Raw genomic sequence first — 20,122 nt, forward strand, 5'->3', positions numbered from 1 at the left:
ATTTTAATATTTTATTACACCATGTACGCTGTATTTTTATTTTCTTTACTGAATATGTAGATAATTTTTTAAAAAAAACTTATATAAATATTTTTATTTTTTAAATTGTATAAATTTTTATTAATTATCCCGCTCTCAATTCGTATATAATTTCTTGCATGTATTGCCGACCTAGCAGCTATCCAATCAATTGTGCCATATAACACTACTCAAGACAATGCCAAATCTTTATTTGTTAAGGACGCTAGGCGATATATAATAGCGAGGATAAAAAAAAAAGAAGCTTTAGTTAGGGATCAGAATCCCACACATGTAGATCGCACGCGCCGAACGGCGGAACAAGCAAAGCGACCCAAGTAGAAACGGAAAATGATCATCTTCCGACCTCAAGTCGGGTTTGGTGAAGTTAATTACCATTGCGTCGACGACCCATCTTATTTCTCGATTCGCAAACCTACACAACCCAGGTCCCAGGCCCTCTCTCTGCTGGGCGGCGCTTCCCATGGAAGACATGGCGGCCGCCTACTACCACCCGCCCTCCGCTCCTCACTACCCCTACTACCCTCCTCCACCGCCGGCCCCCACCTCCGGAGCGCCGCCGCCGCCGCCGCAGCAGCAGCATCATCCGCCGCCGCCTCTTCACCTGGCCTCTCCATATCCGCATCAGCAGCAGCAGCCGCAGCAGCCCCCTCCTTACGGCGCTCCCTGCTCCCTCCCCCCTCAGCAGCCCCCTCGGGACGAGGTCCGGACCCTCTTCATCGCCGGCCTCCCTGACGACGTGAAGCCCCGGGAGATCTATAACCTCTTCCGGGAGTTCTCGGGCTACCAATCCTGCCAGCTCCGATGCACCGGCCAATCATCCCAGGTACTTTCGTTTTCCTGTTGCTCGGATTTCTTATTTGTTGGAAGTTCGGGCTCTATGTAGGGTTCTGAGAGGGCTTTCCGCTACTTTATATCACTTTGTGAAGATTTTCTTGTGGAAATTACGTGTCCTAGTTGCACTAAACGGTTCCTATCCTTTAATAAGCTGATTGATTGAAGCCAGGATGGCCGATCAGCTTCACCATTTTGGTCATAATTCATAGCAGTTAGGAAAAACACTTTTTTTCATAATATATCCTTAAACAGTTAGTCTTTGAAGGTCTAGTTAATAACATGGAGTTATAAAAGAAATTCCTAGGACTACTGATCTCTTATATGGTCCGCGCAACTGATCTTTTAAGCTCACACTTGTTTCATATATCTTGATGCGTAACCATGAGATTTCAACTATCAGAGGTTTCACTTTAGGTTATCGTGCCATGTTTTGCCTTGTCCTGAAATGCTTCCCTATTGTTTTCATATTTTGGCTTGATCCGTAATTATTTCCTTAGTATCAAATTCGTTGTTGAATTTAAGGAACAAGTTGTTTTGTTGATTCGACTCAGTTATTGTCTTGGAACTTAAAGTCAACAAATCTTCCCAAATACTTGGATATGAGTACTGTTCTAGAAAACCATTTATGCAATCTCATTGACGTTTGCAGTCCAGTGACTGCCTTGTGCATTGAATCAAGCTATATGGCGATCCCCATGGTGCTCATATATGTTGCCCGTCCAATAGGGGGACTGGGCAAAAACGAGTGTCAGGGGATCATTCTGATTTGGGTGGGGTAGATTGGGTTTGACGAGCTTTGAAAGCTCCTACTGTTAGCTTTGACTCTTCTAGCCCTAAATGAGAGTCACTGAGGGAAATTGAGGAGAGAGTGAAAGGTTTCAATGGAAATTGGTCAAGTGGTGGGTGCCTTCCACCTATCCCTCACCTCCTCATTTTTCTTCCCCTCTACTGTCCTCCTCCTCCTTCTCTACCTACGCCACCCACTTACACATTCCTCAGCCACCTGCATGTTGTAAGTTTTTTGTCGGAATATTGGTGTTATCTGATTTTGTTCAGTGTTGGTGGTAGTGTTAATGTTATTAAATTTCAAGAAAAAAAATTCATATGTTGGTTCTTGCATTTACTTCATGCTTCTATTGTAAAATCATTACCAAAACTAAATAGATTACGAGTGGGTAATGTAGTGATTATGCTATAATTTCCCAACAAATATGTTGTTACTTGTTTTGCTCTTCAAGCCGGTATGATGTGCTTTTTTTTAGTACAAGTACGATGTGTCAATATTTGAGGTCAATTTTCTACCAATGTTCTACTTGATTGGAAAAATCATTTGGAATGGCACATCTTTAGCGAGCAATATAAGTTTTAGGGGTTACAAGTACAAATGAGTGATCAACATGGGTGAAAATGTGTTGCTGTGATTTGGTCCATTAATGTATTATGAAGGAGTGTTTTGATACACGTCGAAGGAAAGAGAGGTAAAGGGAGACCAAAAATCATATAGGATGAAGTAGTAAGGAAGGATCTGATATTGCTACATTTTTCAGAAAGTGTGGCCCTAAACAAAGTGGAATGGAGGTAAGGGTTTCATGTAGCCAACCCCAACTAGTTTGGGATCGAGTCTTAGTTGAATTGAGTTGAGTTTAATGATAACACAGTTCATGTTTCTTCAGTGTCACATTATTTTGGACAAAATGTTTCTCTTCATCAAAAACTGTGTATATGCAAGGTATGATTTAATTTTCTCCAAATAGTTTCTTTTTGTATTTTTTTTCATCATTAGATGTGAAGGGTGCTTATACAACTAAATCATGTAGATATATCACCTCAGGGGATTTATGTCGTGCAAGTCGAAGGAAAAGGACATTCATAATATCTTTATGATTTTACATAGGAACTAACTAAACTATGACCAATTTCTAGCAAGTGTGCTGTCCTTGATGTAAAGTCTCTTCAAATCATGCTCTTCCAACTATCTTCTGGGTTTTTAAAGGTGCTTCCTCTCTCTCTGTCTGTGTGTGTCCAGAGCTTTTTAATCCCTTACCTCCACTCCTGTGTCCACTCCCAATTCAGGTAATTTCTGGATCATACCAATATATTGAAAAATATGCGGCGACAACTTTTTATCAATCCTTATCCTTGGAAGATATAATTTATCCCTCATAGGATGACATTATCCACTTTTTTAGGAATCTCTGCATCCAAAGAGGCTGAGATAGCCCCACAGATTTATTTCACAATCAGAGTTTTTTTGGATAGGTCATTAAGCAAACAACTTTACATTACTTCTTTACCTCACTCATAAGAAGAATGGTGGCTTAGGTAATATATGTTTATTATGTGGGCAAGGTGGAGTGGTGTCTATAGGTAACAAAGATGAACGATGGTTAATAAAGATGGTCCAAGCATGCAAGTTGAGTATAACAAATATGAGAATGGAGATATATTGAGAGATTAGTTCATTGGTGCTACCATGGAATTGTACCAATCAAGGACAGAGAAGTGGAAACCCCACTAAATTGACATGAGCATGTATATAAAAATTCATTGAACCTTTGATGATGAGAGCAATGTGGTTTTTTTCGTGTGAAAGAATTACAGAAAATTAGAAGATCTATGATGACCTGGATAAAGTTGTGATGTCAAATGCAAGCCTTGGTATGCATGTTAGACAAATAAGTATTCGTAAACTTGATCCATAAAATTGGAGAATGCTTTGATTAAAATGTTAAATACTCAGGCTTGAGAAAACAAAAAAGGAGGGCTTAAAATCTTTCTTCTTGTGCCAATAAGACGTATGAGAGGTCTAATCCCTAGAGTATTACCTGGTCTATTGGTATCCTCATGAACTGACCAAGTGTAAAAACTTGACACTTTCTTCACTATATTATGCCTTCAGCCCAACAATATTCGATTTGCACTTGGAAGAAGGAAAATTCATTTGGGTTTTTCTAAAAATCTCCACTTCATTTTTATTTTGTTAAACCACATTGGATATCCCTCTTGGGCAATACTTTAGAAACATTTTATTGATCCAACTTGAGGGAAAACGTTGAACCATTTTTTTTCTTTAATGCATAAGATGTTAACTTGCCAAAAAGAATTACTGATAACCAATGATTGGTTCACTAGAGGTAGTACAATGAAGTTTTGATTTCCTAGAAGAGGAACTTCCGTGGCTAGCTTTTCTTGCTTGAATTCTACGTTGACCTCCTCTGCTTTCCATAACTTTTTATTTCTCCATAGCTTACTAGTGTCATGTGTCTGTATATGTATTTTGCCCGTTTGGAATCTTTATCACAAGTATCAACCGCAGAGATCATTAATTGTTTAATTTTAGCTTTAACAATAGAACTTGTTACTCGTTTCCCTTGGAGTAGAAGCACCTAATAGATTTAATGTTTATGATATCTTATTCAACTTTTGTTAGATGATAATTTTTGTAATGGTTTTGTGCAAGTCTTGCTATCGCCGGCAAGGCCTTCACTCTCAACTATGTTGTCATTGACTTCTCCTTGTCATTGACTTCACTCTCAAAATTCTACCAGAGGTAGGGCTGGAAGTGAGCTCGGGCCGGCCCGAAGCCCATCGGGTCGGGCCACCCTCGGGCCGGGCTATGGGCTAGGCTCAATGTATTTCGGACCGGGCTCGGGCTGAATGATTAAGCCCATATCTATTTCGGGCCGGGCTCGGGTATTTCATTGGCCTGGCCCGGGCCCGTCCAAGCCTGAGCCCACACCCAGCCCGACTCGCAGGCCCGAATCGCGGCTAAACGCGTAAAGACGGAAAAAAGAACCAAAAACCTTGGTAAAAGGCGGAAACCTCACCGGATCGCCCTTCTCTCCTCCTCCGCTCGCCCAAAAACCTCTAAAAGACTAAAACCATAACGAAACAAGCCAACGGAGGCGGAATTTAAAAGAAACCATCGTCGGGGAATGGATTACGCCATACGGCAAGGAGGCGTCGGAGGCAAAGAAGGGGATTCCGCGAAGTGATCCCCTCAACATCCGTGCTGTGCGCGAGCGTCCACCCCTTCTTTTCCCCTCCAATGCAAGCAAGAACTCCCCACCCCACCCCTCACCCTCCCCCGCCGCAATAGAAAATTATATTCCCTCAATCCTTTTCCTTTGTCTCTCTACATATATATAGACACTGCTCCTCCGTCGCGAGTGCCACAGATTCTAACCGTGATCGCGACGCCGCCGGACTCTATGGCTGCCTCCTTCGCCGGCGTCCGAGCTCCGATCCCTCGCCGGCGATGGAAAAGAGAGAGGAAATAAGTCGGCGGTTTTAGAGTTTATTTAACATTGGAACTGGCTGTAAACAACTCCTGTAAACTTGGCCGGGCTCGGGATCGGGCCGGGCTCGTCATCGGGCTGGCCCAAATGGGCTGGCCCAAACGGGCTCGGGCCGAGCTCGGGCCAAGCTCGGGCCTCGTTCCTTTAAAATTGTTCGGGCCTCGGCCCGGCCCGAAAACCAGAAAAAAATTTCGGGCCGGGCTTGGGTAGGGGTGTGGCCCGGCCCGGCCCGGCCCACTTCCAGCCCTAACCAGAGGATAGAAACTGAAACCAAAACCTAGACTTAAAATTTTGCTGCCATCACTGCCATGACCAACATCAGCTTCCAATATCACATGCTATAATTTTAACCCTGAAATATCGACAATACTATCTACCTAAAGTACTATATGCAGGTAAAAAAAACGTCCACTGTAGCAAACACTAGTGTGCACACATCGTAGAGTTCTTTTTTTCTTTCTGATGAATGATAGAAAACAGAAAATTTGTGAAGTTATATTGACAGAAAATTTCCTTAAGGAACGTGAATGTCTTTTTTTTTCTTGTTGTTGCTTGATTCTAACTTTTTCTTTGATGTTGCAGGCATACGCATTTGTTGTTTTCAGTGATCAACAATCTGCACTTGCTGCAATGCACACCCTGAATGTATGGAACTACCAGATTTATATTTACATAACTTTATTAATGTCGTGTCAGCATTATCTTTTGTCAAATAGTTGTGCTTCCGAGAAAATTCACAATTTAGTTTTGATTGATACATTAATTTTTATGAATAAATATTTTTAATATATAAAGTATAAAGTGTAGGTAGTGGCAACCTACCATCGTGAAATTATATAGAGAAGCAAGAGGAAGAAGTTTTTGTATACCAACCTATATATTGATGTAGAATTTTACATAGTTGTACTAGGATGCTTACATAACTGACTCTATGCTTTTATTAAGTTTTGATTACCAAACCCGAAGAAACTCCATTACCTCTTTTAAAACATCATGTATAAAATCTTCATTATTAAAAGTAAAAGGAATAGAAACAGGATTTGCCTGGCGAGGACCTTTTGAGGACCTGAAATACTTTTCTGGAGTTTTTTCTATAAAGGCTAAAACTTATTACGATGCCTTTACTCACCTGCTTAAGCCTTTTAATTATACTATGTTTTAGGCATTTAGATATCATGAAATGAAAATTACCATACTGGTCATTGTGAAGTGGCTAGAGTTGCTAGACCATATGGTCATTTTCTTTTCATAGATTGAACTTATCCTTGTTTATTATATATAAGTTCGGAATATTTTTCTTGATCTATTTAAACATTTTGAAAGATTCATGAGAATTGATTCAGTTGTACTCTTTCCAATAGGAAATTCAAGTAGACATAGAGTAGTTCCTACGTAATTATTTTTTTCCGAAGTAATCAATTTTTTTTTGCCTTTTAATTCGTTTTTAGCATTAGGGTACCTTGTTTCTCTATGTGGTTTCATAGCATTTAATATTGCTTGCAGGGAATGATGTTTGATCTTGAGAAGGAATGTGCTTTGTACATTGATCTTGCAAAGTCGAACTCTAGGATGAAACGCTCAAGACAAGGTCATAATTTGGTTTTCTCATGTAATCAATTTTATTCATAGTACACATTCATTCATTTGGTATCTGATTTAGTTTCAGAAGGACCAAAATTTCTATTTTAGCTTAACAGTCCTACTTGACTGATGAATTTGGACTTATCAATTTCTTACCTTTTGAACCAGATGACAGTGTGCCCTATTCTTCTGATAAAAGAGCTAAAGGATCTGTTGGATATTCAAGAGGCTTTCCAGATTCTGGTAATATGATCTGTTCCATGGATGTTAAAGCACCTGTTAGTGACAAATTAAGATTAATTGCTCTATTCTCAGCATCAATACATCTATAAATTTCAGTAGAGTTATTGTGACCTTAGTTATGCTGAAACTAGCTGCTACCTGATGTATTAATACCTGCCTGTTGATCAAGAAATGAGGCGGGTGAGATTGCACAATGTCCTTCATTTCTATGAACAATCACTGGCTGAGCTCACTTGCTCTTGTTTTAACCTTTTCTATTTATCGCTAGTGGTACCATGATAATTACTCACATATCACTTCAAAAGCTCATGTGGCACATGTTTGGCACACTTTGCGCACTAACAGGTGTCGGAAGCAATATTCACATGCCTGGGATGGGTAATTCTGCTTACAGCTTGAATGGTTATCCTTCTACACAAAGGTTATGGCACACTACTTAAGCACAATTTCATTACTTGAATTTGCTACATTCTGGTCGCTACATGGTTTATAATTTATGTCGCTAGTATGAAAAGGATTAAATGCTGTTTGAAGAGTTGATAACGCGACTGTTAGTTCTGTGTGATTCTCTTTTGCAATTTATCTGATTATTCATTGTGTTTAATGTTTACAGTCACACAAACTATGATTATGATCCTGTGAATGATACAGACCCCAAGAAGATGGTGAGCTTTGCCTTTTTTGTACTTTTATTAATATCATATTAGTTAAGCCACGAATTTCACCTTTTTTTATGCTTTCCATTATTTATAGTATTGACAGGTACCATGATTTATATATAATAATTTCTGTTTGTTGCATACGGTAATCGACTAGTGTGCTGTCGACAAGGTGGCTGTCTTCTTGTGCCTTTCAATCTGGAAGTATCTGTGGAGGCCCAAGGAACCACCTGGCCTTCTCCATTTTTTGTGTCAATGTTGCAATTTGATAACAAAAGCATTTCCGTAACCCAAAAGGTTAAATTTTGAAAAGATAACATTCAACTTATTTACCATAAGATATTTGGTACTCCCCAACATAAGCTACAAGTGTGTCTGGAGGAAAACTCAACCGTTTCACAGAACATGCTTGTTGGCAGTTGTAAAAGTTTACAACTGCACAGGAGTCTATGTGATTTTTTTCATACAACAGTAAACAACCATGAGATTATGATTGAGTTTTTCACTGTTTTTGCTCATATTATGACATAAAAAATTAGTTTATTTCATTTAAAAATAATACTGTCATCAGACATCCACTTATTGGCCTTTATTCTATTACTGATGTTCATTTGGAAAAACTTTAAGAAGTCAGATGATTTAATAATAAAATGGAGGGAATTGATTTAAATCATGTACCCCAGAACTGAAAAAAGATGGCTCTGATTTTTGTCAAAATTCTGACAGGAGGAGAAGAATGCCTAGGAAAACATGAACAAAAGGTTGCTATTAGAATTTTCTAGGTAGCTAATACACTAAAGGCGATTGCCTTTACTGATGTGGAAGAGTAGAATGTTGACTGCTATTGATAGGACTCGAATGTTAAAGCATGATTTTTTGAAATGGCCTGCTGATGTAGTTCAGGTTTGAATTTAGATATAGACATTGTAATTCTTTGGATTTTTTGTAGTTAATTTATTGTTTTATATAGTCTTAGGAGTTTTGTGTTTAAGACTGTTAATGTAGACAAGGATTTTCTATTATCTGTGGAATTTGATACTTGTGGATCTATTTTTCTAACAAGTTTTTGAGCCGTATTTTGGGCAGGAATATTATTGAACTATAAAAGTTCTAAGATCGTGGTTTCTAGGGACTTTAATGGTATTTTAAATGGGATCCTATGGAGTTACAATTTGCTTGTTCTTTTTGTTATGAAAATGTAGGGAAAAAATCCTGCTTCCTTGTCAGTCATATTTAGTAGAGTTATTTGGTCTTTTTAGCTGTAAAAGGAGACTGTAAAAATCAGTTTTAGTTTTGATGATGGACCTCTATATTGCGCATATTAGCTTGTCTTCTCTTTCAACTTTTCTCATTCACAGGCTTGCCCTGGCCTCTAAAAAAAAATCTTGGTGACACATGGTATGGTTATGGTCTTCTACTTCATCAACTACTCCCATGGAAAGATTCTTTCTAATCTCTATTTTTTAATCCTTTTCTGTACTCTTTTTTCTCTGTTGGCCTCTGATTACTCCCTTTTGCTGATTTTGCTGTTTTCAAGACTGAAACCAGATCAAATAAGATATGAAAATTATTCAAGCAATATAAAATTATTTTCTGCAGTCTGATTCTGTACAGAATGTAGATTATTCTTTGCTATCCAGATCTGTAAGACTTATGTTGCAGCTGAGAAAAAGAAAAGAAAAAAGGAGAGAAGCAAAGAGAATGGAAGAAGAAGGTGAGGAAAAGGAAAGAAGAGAGTAAGAAGAGACAAGTGATTATACCTCTTTTCTTTTCATAACCAACTGTGCCTCCCTTCGGGCGGCAGCCTTCTCTCCTTAAAAATACTGTGGCAATCCCAGTTTTTGAAATTTGAGTCCACTTAGATCTTTTCCCATATAAGTAAGTAAAGGTTGCAGATCATATTTATGTGGCCCATATCTGAAAAATAACATATAAATTATGTCTCCTGGACATGTTGCTTGAAAATCCCTGATTTTTGCCCCTGGGAAATCTTGACCCCGGTGCCTATAATGTGTTTTTGTTGCTGTCTCCAAAAACAAAATAAATTAGCCCATAACTTAAGTTATTCAACTTCCATTAGTACTTTTGTGACCATTTGCATATTATTTATCAGCCTGTCTTTTGTGCAAATGACTTACATCCTTGTCATAAAAACCTACATCTTAGTGCAGGGCTAATCCAGAGCGATCCAGGTGAACCAGATTATAAGTTACATTTAGCAACTTTGGTCCAGGTTGGTTGGATTACCTGAGCCAACTAACATTGAAAGACTCATGTTGATAATAACTCCGCCATCATCTCCTACCTCCATATGATGGCACCAGGGTTTTAGGCATCTGAGGCCCTATGATGACAAAAACCATCCTAAGCCTATTTTAATGCCCAAATTACTCGTGTGCTCATCTAGTCTAGGAAGAGTTCAGAGAAGGATCTCCGTTGAGAAATCTCTATGAGATTTCCATTTATCTTGGTCTAAGGTCCTGCTTTCGTGATCATATTTTTATATTTATTGTTTGTGCATACATTGTTTTTCTTTCTTCTGATCCCTGTGGTGAATTAAGTTAAAAGTATGCTTCCATTAGAACCCAGATGTAATCATGAAGCATTACTAAGAGAGATAAGCCCCTGAAATACAATGTTATGGCACGAAGCCATGGATAAGAAGTGATGAGCTTCAATGGTATCAGAGAAGAGAGGAAGGAGTCTGAAAACATGATACAAAGCCATGGATAAGGATAGTGCTGGTGATAAGGGAAAGAAGGCTTCCCTACTTTTTCTTAAAATTATCGTAGAGCTTCAGCAATCAGAGAGTGAAAGATTTGACTAACCAACCCCTGGGTTTGCTATTTATAAGTCTCTTCCGAACTCTTTTACCCAGCCATGGAGATAAATTTTAGTGAGATCTCTTTATCGATAAAAAATCATAGCTCTCTCTTGAAGAACAACTTGAGCCCATGAAAGCAAGGTCCGCCGTACCGGTACCGGTCGGCGTACCAGTGACGGCCCGGACCGGTACGAAACCGGTTCCGTACCGGTCCCATACCGGTCCCGTACCGATTTCGTATCGGTTCTTCAATAATAAACTACCGGTACCGATTCCACGCTGATCCGGTACCGGTTCCAGGCCGGCCGGTACGGACCGGTACGGCAGACCATGCATGAAAGTTTCATCCATGGATTTCTCTTTTTGACAGAAAGATGACTTCTTGCATGGTGAGAAGTATGAACTATGGATCCATGAAGAGATCCAAACCATGAACCAGTTACAGACCTAGAGCAACCAGAGCTAAGCATGAGACTCAGCATGCAATTAACTGACAGAACAGAAGGTCTCACTATTATACATATGAGGGTATAATTGTCATTCGACTGCAAAACAGGTCTCCGGCCTGAAGTTTTATACAATTGACATTAGTATGACTGCATGTGGTCATGGCTTCCGCTATAAGCCACCTGGGTGAGTGGCTCACAGTTAAATTATTTTGTTTCCCTTGTCTCAAAGATGAGTTGCATAGTAGTTAAATGGTACAAATATAATGGTAATTTAGTTGCTTTCCAGGCTTCAAGAAATGAAAGCGCAGCTTCATTATTGGAAAATTATTGATTTCTGAGCAATTGCTCACAGTTAAATAACTTTATTGTCCTCATTTCAGAGACAACTTGCATATTGTGTGCAACAGCATACTGGCAATTTAATTGCAGTGCTAGGTTTCCAGAGATGATTGCTTGGCTTCATTATCAGGAATCATTTGATTTCTCAGCAATCTCAGCATGATTGCTCAACTTGCTGTCAAGCAAAGAGTGGCAGAAACAGTGTTCCAGATGCCATGCTTAACCCAAATTGGTTAAGATCTAGCAGTCGAGATGGATAGTGCCAGATTAAATGGCTAGGATTTCACATTTTAACAGTTGGTTTTAGTTGCATGTTATGGTGAAGCCATTGTCAGTTAGTCATATGTCTGGTTCTGGCATCAAATTATTTCTTAATAACCATTGTTGCATCAACACCCTTCAATATTATGCAATCAGAAACGTACTACCATATGGTTTAGGTTTACAACAATCTCTTAGGTTGTTACTTGTTAAAATCCTGACATCATAGATATACCTACTTGCGCATGAAACTTATTTAACTAAATGCTGAGGTTTCTCCTGGAGTGGGCTCTGATTCAGTTGGAGGTTTTTCATTTTGCTTCTTATGTCCTTGCATATTTAATTAATATTAAGATTTCTTCAAGTGCCTGTGCTCCTGGGTGCATCTGTGAACATTCTTGCACTCTTTGGGCCCGTGTCTTTGCATAATTGTATATATCTCTGAAATTTTTTTCTTTTCTCTTCTGCATTAGTAAGGAACTTACATATCCAATTTAACAGAATAATTCTTCAACTTATGTTCCTCAAAATAATCCCCCTTGTCCAACCCTTTTTGTGGCAAATCTGGGTCCAGCTTGTTCGGAACAAGAGTTAACTCAAGTATTTTCAAGGTTTGGAACCACTTGTGTTTGTCTGTATTTTCTTTAACTCCTTTCATGTATTTTTTTGGTTTTATATCACCTTTATGTGTAGATGCCCAGGCTTTTTGAAACTGAAGATGCAAAATAAGAATGGAGTTCCTGTTGCATTTGTTGACTTTCAGGTATTGTACTATTGCTCTGCACTTAGATATACTTTTCTCCTCTGATCTAATGATAGCCTGGGGAATGCATAATTGTTTCATCTGCTAATAATCAAGCATCCAAAAAAGGCATGCAGCATTGGTGAATTCAGCAATATATGCATGCAACTATCTTCATCCAAGTTAACAAAAATCCTGTGATCGTAGAGGTGCAGCTATTGTAGAGTCAATAATTTTGTTCAACCATAAAAAATGCTAAAATGCCCAGGCTTGAAGATTGAGAGAATTATATGAAAAAAGTAGGAGAGGAAGAACAAGAAGATCGAGAGCATCAGGTTTTACTACATTAACCTAGATTTAGCTAAATTGTTAGACATCACTATTTGAACTGTTGGATTTAACTAGATTTATGCTATCCAACATTATGCTGTCAACAAATAACATAGTTGTGGCTTTGTTCGAGGAGTCAATGGATTTAAATGCTGGCCAGCATGAAACAACATTGGAAATTGGTACCGAGCTAGTGCCTTACAGCATACGCGCTGTCATGGTACTCTGCAAGCCACTACATGACATGTTGTTCTATCGTGTGCCAAGCATGTCATGGCACGGAATGACGAAATACTATTATGCTAGTGCCTGTACAGCACACCACCAGAAAATGATACGTTAACCCTTGATCGTGTCACTAGATTGCCCAATTTTATGATTGGAATAAGTCTAAACTTGCAAAAGATTCCTGCTATTAAGATCTAATCATGGGACAGATCTGCATTTGCATATTCAAACTGGAAATTTGTTTTAGATGCTGTTATAAGATGTCATGTTGACCTATATCGAACCCAAGGTCATAAACCATTGGGATTGCCCTGGTTGAGTATAATATCAGTATAAATTCTTGTTATGCTCTGATCACTCCCTGGTTTAGGATTTAATCATGTGACATTCGTGAGTTTCTTAAGCAAGCATATATTGCGGTTATCTTCATCACAAGAAGCCTTGAAGAGAGAAACGTAAGCATTTCTGGAGTTGGATATCCATTATAGTTCAGTGACTACTTATTCAACAGTTTTTGAGTAAGTTTAGAACCTGTTGTCTCTATGATGGTAGATAAAATTTCAGCTTGTATGATTACAAATTCACAATTTGAATTTTTTGAGGTAGCAGTTAAAGTCTCTTTTGTATGTTTGCTTTGATTTCTCTCCCAATTTATCCTCCTCCTTTGCGATGTTCGATCTCGTCCCTCAAATTACTGATTCATATCTGCTGCATACAGGATGCCAACTGTTCAACTGGAGCCCTCAGTCATCTGCAGGGAACTGTTTTATACTCATCAGTTGGGGAAGGCATGCGTTTGGAGTATCCTTAAAGTAATTGCTCTTTAAATTCCTGCAAATTTTGCAAGCAGTATGTTTTTGGATATTGTGTTTCTTAACGAGAATTCTAGGTATGCCAAATCACGCATGGGTCTCCCTAAACGTGAGAAGAGAACATAAAAATGGCTGAAGCTAGGAGAGGCAGTTCAAGTCCGTTGTATTATACTGTTTTGGTCCTGGGTGGGCTTCTAGTCCCCCATTGGATAGTTGTGCTATGAGCGTTTATGTTTGATTAGTCTTGTCTGTCTGCTGAGGGGTAACTCTGCTCACCCGCCATCTTGTAATTTTACGATACTCATGCTTAAAACAGTTCAATCTAGTCCACTTTCGGCAATGCTGACTTACTGCTCATAATCTTATATAAATGTTCCTACAGTGTGCAAGCATATTAACCAGCAAGCTCTACCTTTTCTGCTTTTCTTGGTCTGCTATTTGTTCTTGGTAATCTTTAAATTGTATGGGTCACATCTTTTTGAGAATTGTCTCTGTCCTGTTTGTCATTTGTCATCTCTGACTTGATAATTAAAAGAACTATAGAAATCATCTACCAGAAAAAAGTGCTATAGAAACAAAATAACGATTAATTTGCACTTCTGACAGCTAGTCGTGATATTTGCACGTCTTTGAATCAAGTTTATGTTATTTAAAATAAAATCCATGTGTAGATAATTGAAATTTTATTTATAAAGCATTTCCATCCTGATTGACTTATGCTTTTGACAATGATTTTTGAACATAAGTTTGTAATATCACTGTCGTTAAAAATGGGTTGGATATTATTTGATTATATCTATTTTCAAATTTAGTTCAGATCTAATTTGGATAGAAAGTCTTGAATCTAACTAGATCCGGATTTAGGATCAATTGCTCAACCACCAAGGCAAATTTTATATCTATTGTGTATCGGTGCTTTATTATATTTTACTAAAACTTGTTCACATCATAAAAATATTTATGTTATTTATTAATGCTTTTATTGTGACAACCGAAGAACTATTGCAAAAAAGCTGCCCAAGGTGTTATTTGGATTTTTTTGGCTTTGTATGAATATTTAAGATTTATCTAGTGTATGGCTGATATGGATTTAAATATATATCTCTATGGTGAGTCCCGGTGGAATGGTTTCTCTCTATTACTTTTGGTGAAATTATAAATCTACTACCACCTACAACCTCTCCTAAACTCTGTAAATATTTAAGTCCCTTAGTTTTATAGTCCCAAATTGACTAATAAATGAGGTGCTACATGGATTTATTAGCTTGAACTGGTCTTTCTTCCAACAATTTAAACATTTAGAATGTGAATCTATGACAAATGTTATCAGAGCCTGATTCATTATATGTTAGGATCGGGTAGGACCTCTTCCATGGGTAGGCCTCTCTCTTATATGGGAGCCAGCCGTGACGGGGGCATTACAAGGTTAGGTGAGGAAGATTGTCAGTCTTATATTGATTAATAAAAAGGGTGTTACATGGTTTTATTAGCTTGGTCCTATTCTCCACCCAACAATTCAAGCTTTTAGGTTAAGTATGTGACATTGGGCACTAAGTCTCTGACATATTCATACTAGATCATCAATTTAGACTTCGAGGGGCCGTCCATAATGCTTTGGTTTTTATCCTTTAGTCTTAACATGACTTTTGGGGCATTGGCGTCTTTGATTTGCTTTGCGTTTGTTTATTTGTGTCTAGGGATGCCCTTCCAGTGGATTAGGGCCACAAATGATCTTCGCTCAACTGGCATTACTGGACACCTAGTCCAAGCCCAATCTTTCATGTGTTGGTCCAAGCCCAATGTTACGTGACAAATATGAGTGCGACTAATATTGGCCCTACCAAGTGTGCTTGATTAATAATGTAATTCTCTGTTGGAATAAAGAATACCTTCTTTTTTTTTGCTAATACCTTCTTTTTTTGCTAATATTGGCCACTAATATTGGCCCTACCAAGGTATTCTTTTTTTTGGAAAGAATACCTTCTTTCCAGTCGCAATTGATGACACTCAAAATTGCTAGTCTCTGTCTCACGTGTGCACACACTCAATTCAAAGTTAAAAAAATGATCCCTACGCTTGAAATGAATAGTACTTAAATGGCTGGTCTTGTTTATGTCCCATACGTGTGACAGTCACCTAACGCGCACAATAAACATTCCACTAGCTTCAGTCCTGGCCATGTTAGGCTTTAAGATTCATACACCAGTTGCCTCAGATTGGCTTGATTTTCAACAGCGCCCAAAACCTGGCCATATATTTAGTGGCCCAGTCTACTTAAAAGTGGAAATTTGACTCCTCAAGTTTGGGCCATTTTCACATAGCCTAATTTTTAAAAATTTTCAGAGTGCCCCTTCAAGTTTCCAAATTGTTCTAAAATGATCTTCTGGCTTGCCAACCAGCCAACGCTGTTAGCCTGCAGTGTTTCAAATGACCAAAATGCTACTGTTCTAACATCTTTGTAAGTCCATTCTGCTGCCTCTCCAACTTCTACCGTTCCGTTCCAACCTTTTTACCTTCCTCCTTCTCTGGTGATTATCCAGCATTTATGGGCGTTCTAAACAAGCCGCTGGTGAAAATCATTTTTCAGTTTTCATAAAAATTGAAGTTAGTTTTTTTTTAAAAAAGTCGAAACTCAAAAAATTATTTAGTAGTAGCTTCTTCACTCCCCAATCTCTCTTACCTCCCCACCGCCATCACACTCACCTCATCTTCCTTCCACCATAATCCCTTTCCCATACTCTCTTATCTCGTCATCCTCCCCCCACAACACCCCCCCTCCCCTCTTTTTTCTATTAGATTCTAATGTCGTTGATAGCGACCATTGCATGCTCCTTGGATATCCTTTCTTTCCTCTCCCATCCTTTCATCCTGTGCAATCCATGATATTGCCATCACCCCAAATAAATGGTGCAAAGGACATTTTTGTCCTACAAGTTCGTTTAGGCAATCGGCGGCAGTAGAGGGAAAAGACAGTGGCAATGATGGACTAAGTTATGGTGGAAGAGCAGCACCTACTGGCGGCCTCCCTCCAAGAGTCCATGGAGAAAGTTACAGCCTTCACCTCAAGCAAAAAGATACTAAGTGTATTTTGGTCATATAATAATTTTATACCATTATATGATGATCATCCACCACTTTTCTATTAATGGAGATAAACGGGAGGATCATTTTAGAGTGATTAAGAAATTTAAAGAACCAATTTGAATTTTTTTAAAGATAAAAGAGTACGCATGAGAATCATCCAAACTTAAAAAATAGCAAACTGCAATTTTTTCTAAATGTATAGCATTTATCATAGCATATGAGTGACAAATGATGATCTACTAAGGGACAATATTATCCTATGTCTATGTGAATATTGGTTCCACTCCATTGGACATGGTTTACATCTCTACCGTGTACTGAACAACTGAATTACTAGCAACTAGAAACACAATTTCAGTCCGAAGCACAGTGCAGGAAGTTTTCAGAATGGCTGCTGACAGGGACGCCAGACCTGCGATCTTAGGATAAGCCCCAGCCGAGTCGAGATTTCAAATTTGAAGTTTGAACCGGGGACACAACTCACAAGGGCATCCCAGGTAGCAGTGCTATATATATAAACTATGTTTAGGTTATGGCAGCTATGTTGAGCGTGAGGCTCAACTAACGCGAATTTTTGGCTGCAATAGCAAACGCGGGGACAATGTTGTTTGCTCTGCTTCTAAGGAGAAGTATCCCGTTGATCGAAAAAAGGAGTTTAGGGAGAGCTTTTTTTTCCTGCGAGATGTGCTTTTGTTTAGGGCGAGAGAAACAGAGGTGTTTGGAGGAGACTTTTTCTTCTTCATATTTTATAATAAAAATTGTTCTCTCTCTTATGTTATTTCTTCTCTTCCGTTAGTTATTTATTTTTTGATAGGTGCATGTTTTGGATTTTGGACCAACATGTTTGATATACTGAAAAGTATGTTTGTTCCACACGGTACCAGAGTTATAAATTTTAAGAATGGTAGTTTGTGTTTTTATAGTCCAGTATGGTTGATGTTGCTGGAAATTGGACCCGGGGGCGACCAGTGGCTGAGAAGGAGGAGCTCAGGCGAGATATGGCGGGTGGCGGTCCGTCGGCGGGCGGCGTCCTCCGGCCCTCCGATGCTTAAGTCAGAGGGGGCTAATGTGTAGAGGGAGAGAAAATATCTCCTAGAGTTTTAGAGTCTGGGCCCTCTCTAAGAGGGAGAAGCTTCCCTTATATAGAGGGGATTACCTGCGATGTGACGGGACAAACGAGTTACCGCCATGATTGAGCACGATCGTGTGAATTAATGCATTGCCGTGGGAGATCAGGCTGGAGCCAATAAGTCATCGTGGGTGATCGGACGTAATTGAGTGGGTCGACTGATTGCCGTGGAGGGTCTGAGATCTGTGGATAGCATGCACATTAATTGTTGAGTGAGCTGGAGATCTGCGGAGGCCATGCGCATTAACTGTTGAGTGAGCCGGAGATCTGCGGAGGCTATGCGCATTAACTGTTGAGTGAGCCAGAGGTCTGCGGAGACCATGTGCATTAATTGTTGACAATGATAACAGGGCATGGTCCCGGTCGGGCCGCAGAGGGATGTGACCGCAGCGGATGGATAGTGAGGTCGGGCTTCCGAGGTCGAGAATGCTGAGGTTGAATATCTAGGTCGGACGCCTTCAGGTTGGGCACCTTGAGGTCGGGCGCCTTGAAGTCGGGCGCCAGGTCGGGAGCCTCCAGGTCAGGCGCCCTGAGGTCAGGCGCCTCTAGTCACGTGCTGGCGATGCGTTCACGTGTTTCGGGGCGATCCATTTTTTCCCCAACACTACCTCCGACTTCTGAGTTCGAGCCGTTTACGAGCTCGGGCGAGGAAAGTAGTTGCCTTTATCGTGCCAGTGGGGGCCAGGAAGGTTTAAATTACTCCGGCGCTTCGCACGCTTCAGGGCATCTTTAATGAGAAGAGACAGGGCGACGCCCTTTCGTTTTTCGAGGTTGCTTCGCGTCGTGGGCTCATGATGAGGCTGCGGGATCCGACGGGACGCCACCTCGATTCCACTTCGGAGGTGTCGATCCAGGTTGGTATGCCGCTTCGATTTTCGAAACTGACACGTGTCACAATCTGGACAGAGGGCGGGATCCTGTCTTGCCGATTTGGGCCGTCGGAAAGGTCTATATAAACCCTTGTTCTGGCCCTAAGGGCACTTATTTGGCCGCCGCTGTTGTTATTTCTTCTCCTGCTTTCTTCCCCTTTGTTCTTTGCTCTTTGTCTAGTTTCTTTCGGCGGCGCTCCGAGGCATTTTCCGGCGACCATCTTGATCTTCCACCTCCGAGTCGTCAGCGCTTCCGGCGGAAATCTCAGTAGGTGCTTCCCCCCTCATTTGCTTGGAGGGTTTTGTCCTCTGTTCTTCTTCTTTCTTCTTCTTTTTGGGATGGGTCATGGTCCGGACGAAGTCGGGTCCACTTTGGGCGAGGAGGAGTTAGAAATGGTCGCCGAGTGGTTTTTTCCTCGGTGCGGGTTTCGTCTTGAACCCGCAGGGTCGAAGGATCGGGTGACGAGGCCTCCCCCAGGTCGGATCGGGGTGTACATAGAGACACTCTGGGCTGGCCTGCGATTTTTCTTACATGGGTTCGTGAACGAGCTCCTGGCGACATATCAGCTTATCCCAGCGCAGCTCGCTCCGAACGCGTGGCGGACCATCGTCGGTTTTCTGTCCCTCTGCCTTGCGCATGGGATACCGACCTCGGTGAATGTCTTCCGTCGGTGCTTCTTGTTGAAGTCCAATCCGGGGGATGGAGAGTGGCTTTACCTTGCCCTTCGGGGCGGTAGGTCACTCTTCCGGGGTGCTCCTTCATCCATTCATGGGTGGAAGGAGAAGTTTTTCTTTCTTTCCTCCGAGCGCATGTGGGGATTTGACCCCAGGTGGGGGCAGTCTCGGCTCAAGACCGCCAACAAGCTCCCCAGACTTTCAGAGAGCGAGCAGAGGACCCTCGACGCTCTTTACGGCCTCGAGGAGGATATTCTTCTGAATGACCTCGTGAGCGAGGTGGCTTTGGTGAATGTCGGCTTGAGCTCGGCGCCCCCCCAAGGTAAGAGCGGTTATATGGCTCTGTTCTGTCGTTTTTCGTCTTGTTTGTTTTACTTTTTTTTCTTTTCCCTCTCTCCTTTGGCGATAACCTGACATCCGGGCTTTTCTTTTTTTGTCTTTTTAGATATTCTGAAGATGGTGATCAGTAGCGCAGCTCTTTACGCCCGGTTTAGGAAAAGGGCGGCCGATGCCGGTGGGGTTCCAACCGAACCCAGAAAGAAAGCTAGTCCTCGGCGGGCGTGGCCACCGAAGCGAGGGTCCCCGGGATCGGGATTTCCGACCTTGTCCGGAAGGAGGTTCCGGGTACCGAGCGCACGGGCTCGAGCTCTGCAGGGACTTATGCGGCCCTCGCTTGTCCAGCCCCTATTTCTCAGCGTTCCGGTCATCAGGTCGTCGGGTTGC

General features: G+C 40.7%; 1 protein-coding gene across 4 annotated transcripts; it reads left to right on the forward strand.

Annotated features, from left to right (window-relative positions):
* The first annotated feature begins 393 nt into the window (after nt 1–393).
* On the forward strand, nt 394–13,982 carry LOC103698086 (RNA-binding (RRM/RBD/RNP motifs) family protein). 4 transcript variants are annotated; one of them, XM_008780055.5, is made up of 10 exons: nt 394–865; nt 5,757–5,819; nt 6,678–6,762; nt 6,924–6,998; nt 7,344–7,419; nt 7,612–7,663; nt 12,032–12,141; nt 12,224–12,293; nt 13,549–13,631; nt 13,720–13,982. In XM_008780055.5, exons 1-10 carry the CDS (start codon nt 503–505, stop codon nt 13,766–13,768), a joined length of 1,026 nt encoding a protein of 341 aa, XP_008778277.1. In that variant the 5' UTR covers nt 394–502; the 3' UTR covers nt 13,769–13,982. The 4 variants fall into 4 exon arrangements, 3 of the variants coding, with proteins under 3 accessions (XP_008778277.1, XP_008778278.1, XP_008778276.1); XR_015974580.1 differs by having other exon boundaries at nt 401–865; nt 6,678–6,783; nt 12,224–13,348; XM_008780054.4 differs by having other exon boundaries at nt 410–865; nt 6,678–6,783.
* The last annotated feature ends 6,140 nt before the right edge of the window (nt 13,983–20,122 follow it).

Source organism: Phoenix dactylifera, chromosome 18 (assembly GCF_051530095.1).
Source record: "Phoenix dactylifera cultivar Ajwa chromosome 18, Ajwa_hap1_PhDact_Kaust_v1.1, whole genome shotgun sequence".
Lineage (NCBI taxonomy): Eukaryota > Viridiplantae > Streptophyta > Magnoliopsida > Arecales > Arecaceae > Phoenix > Phoenix dactylifera.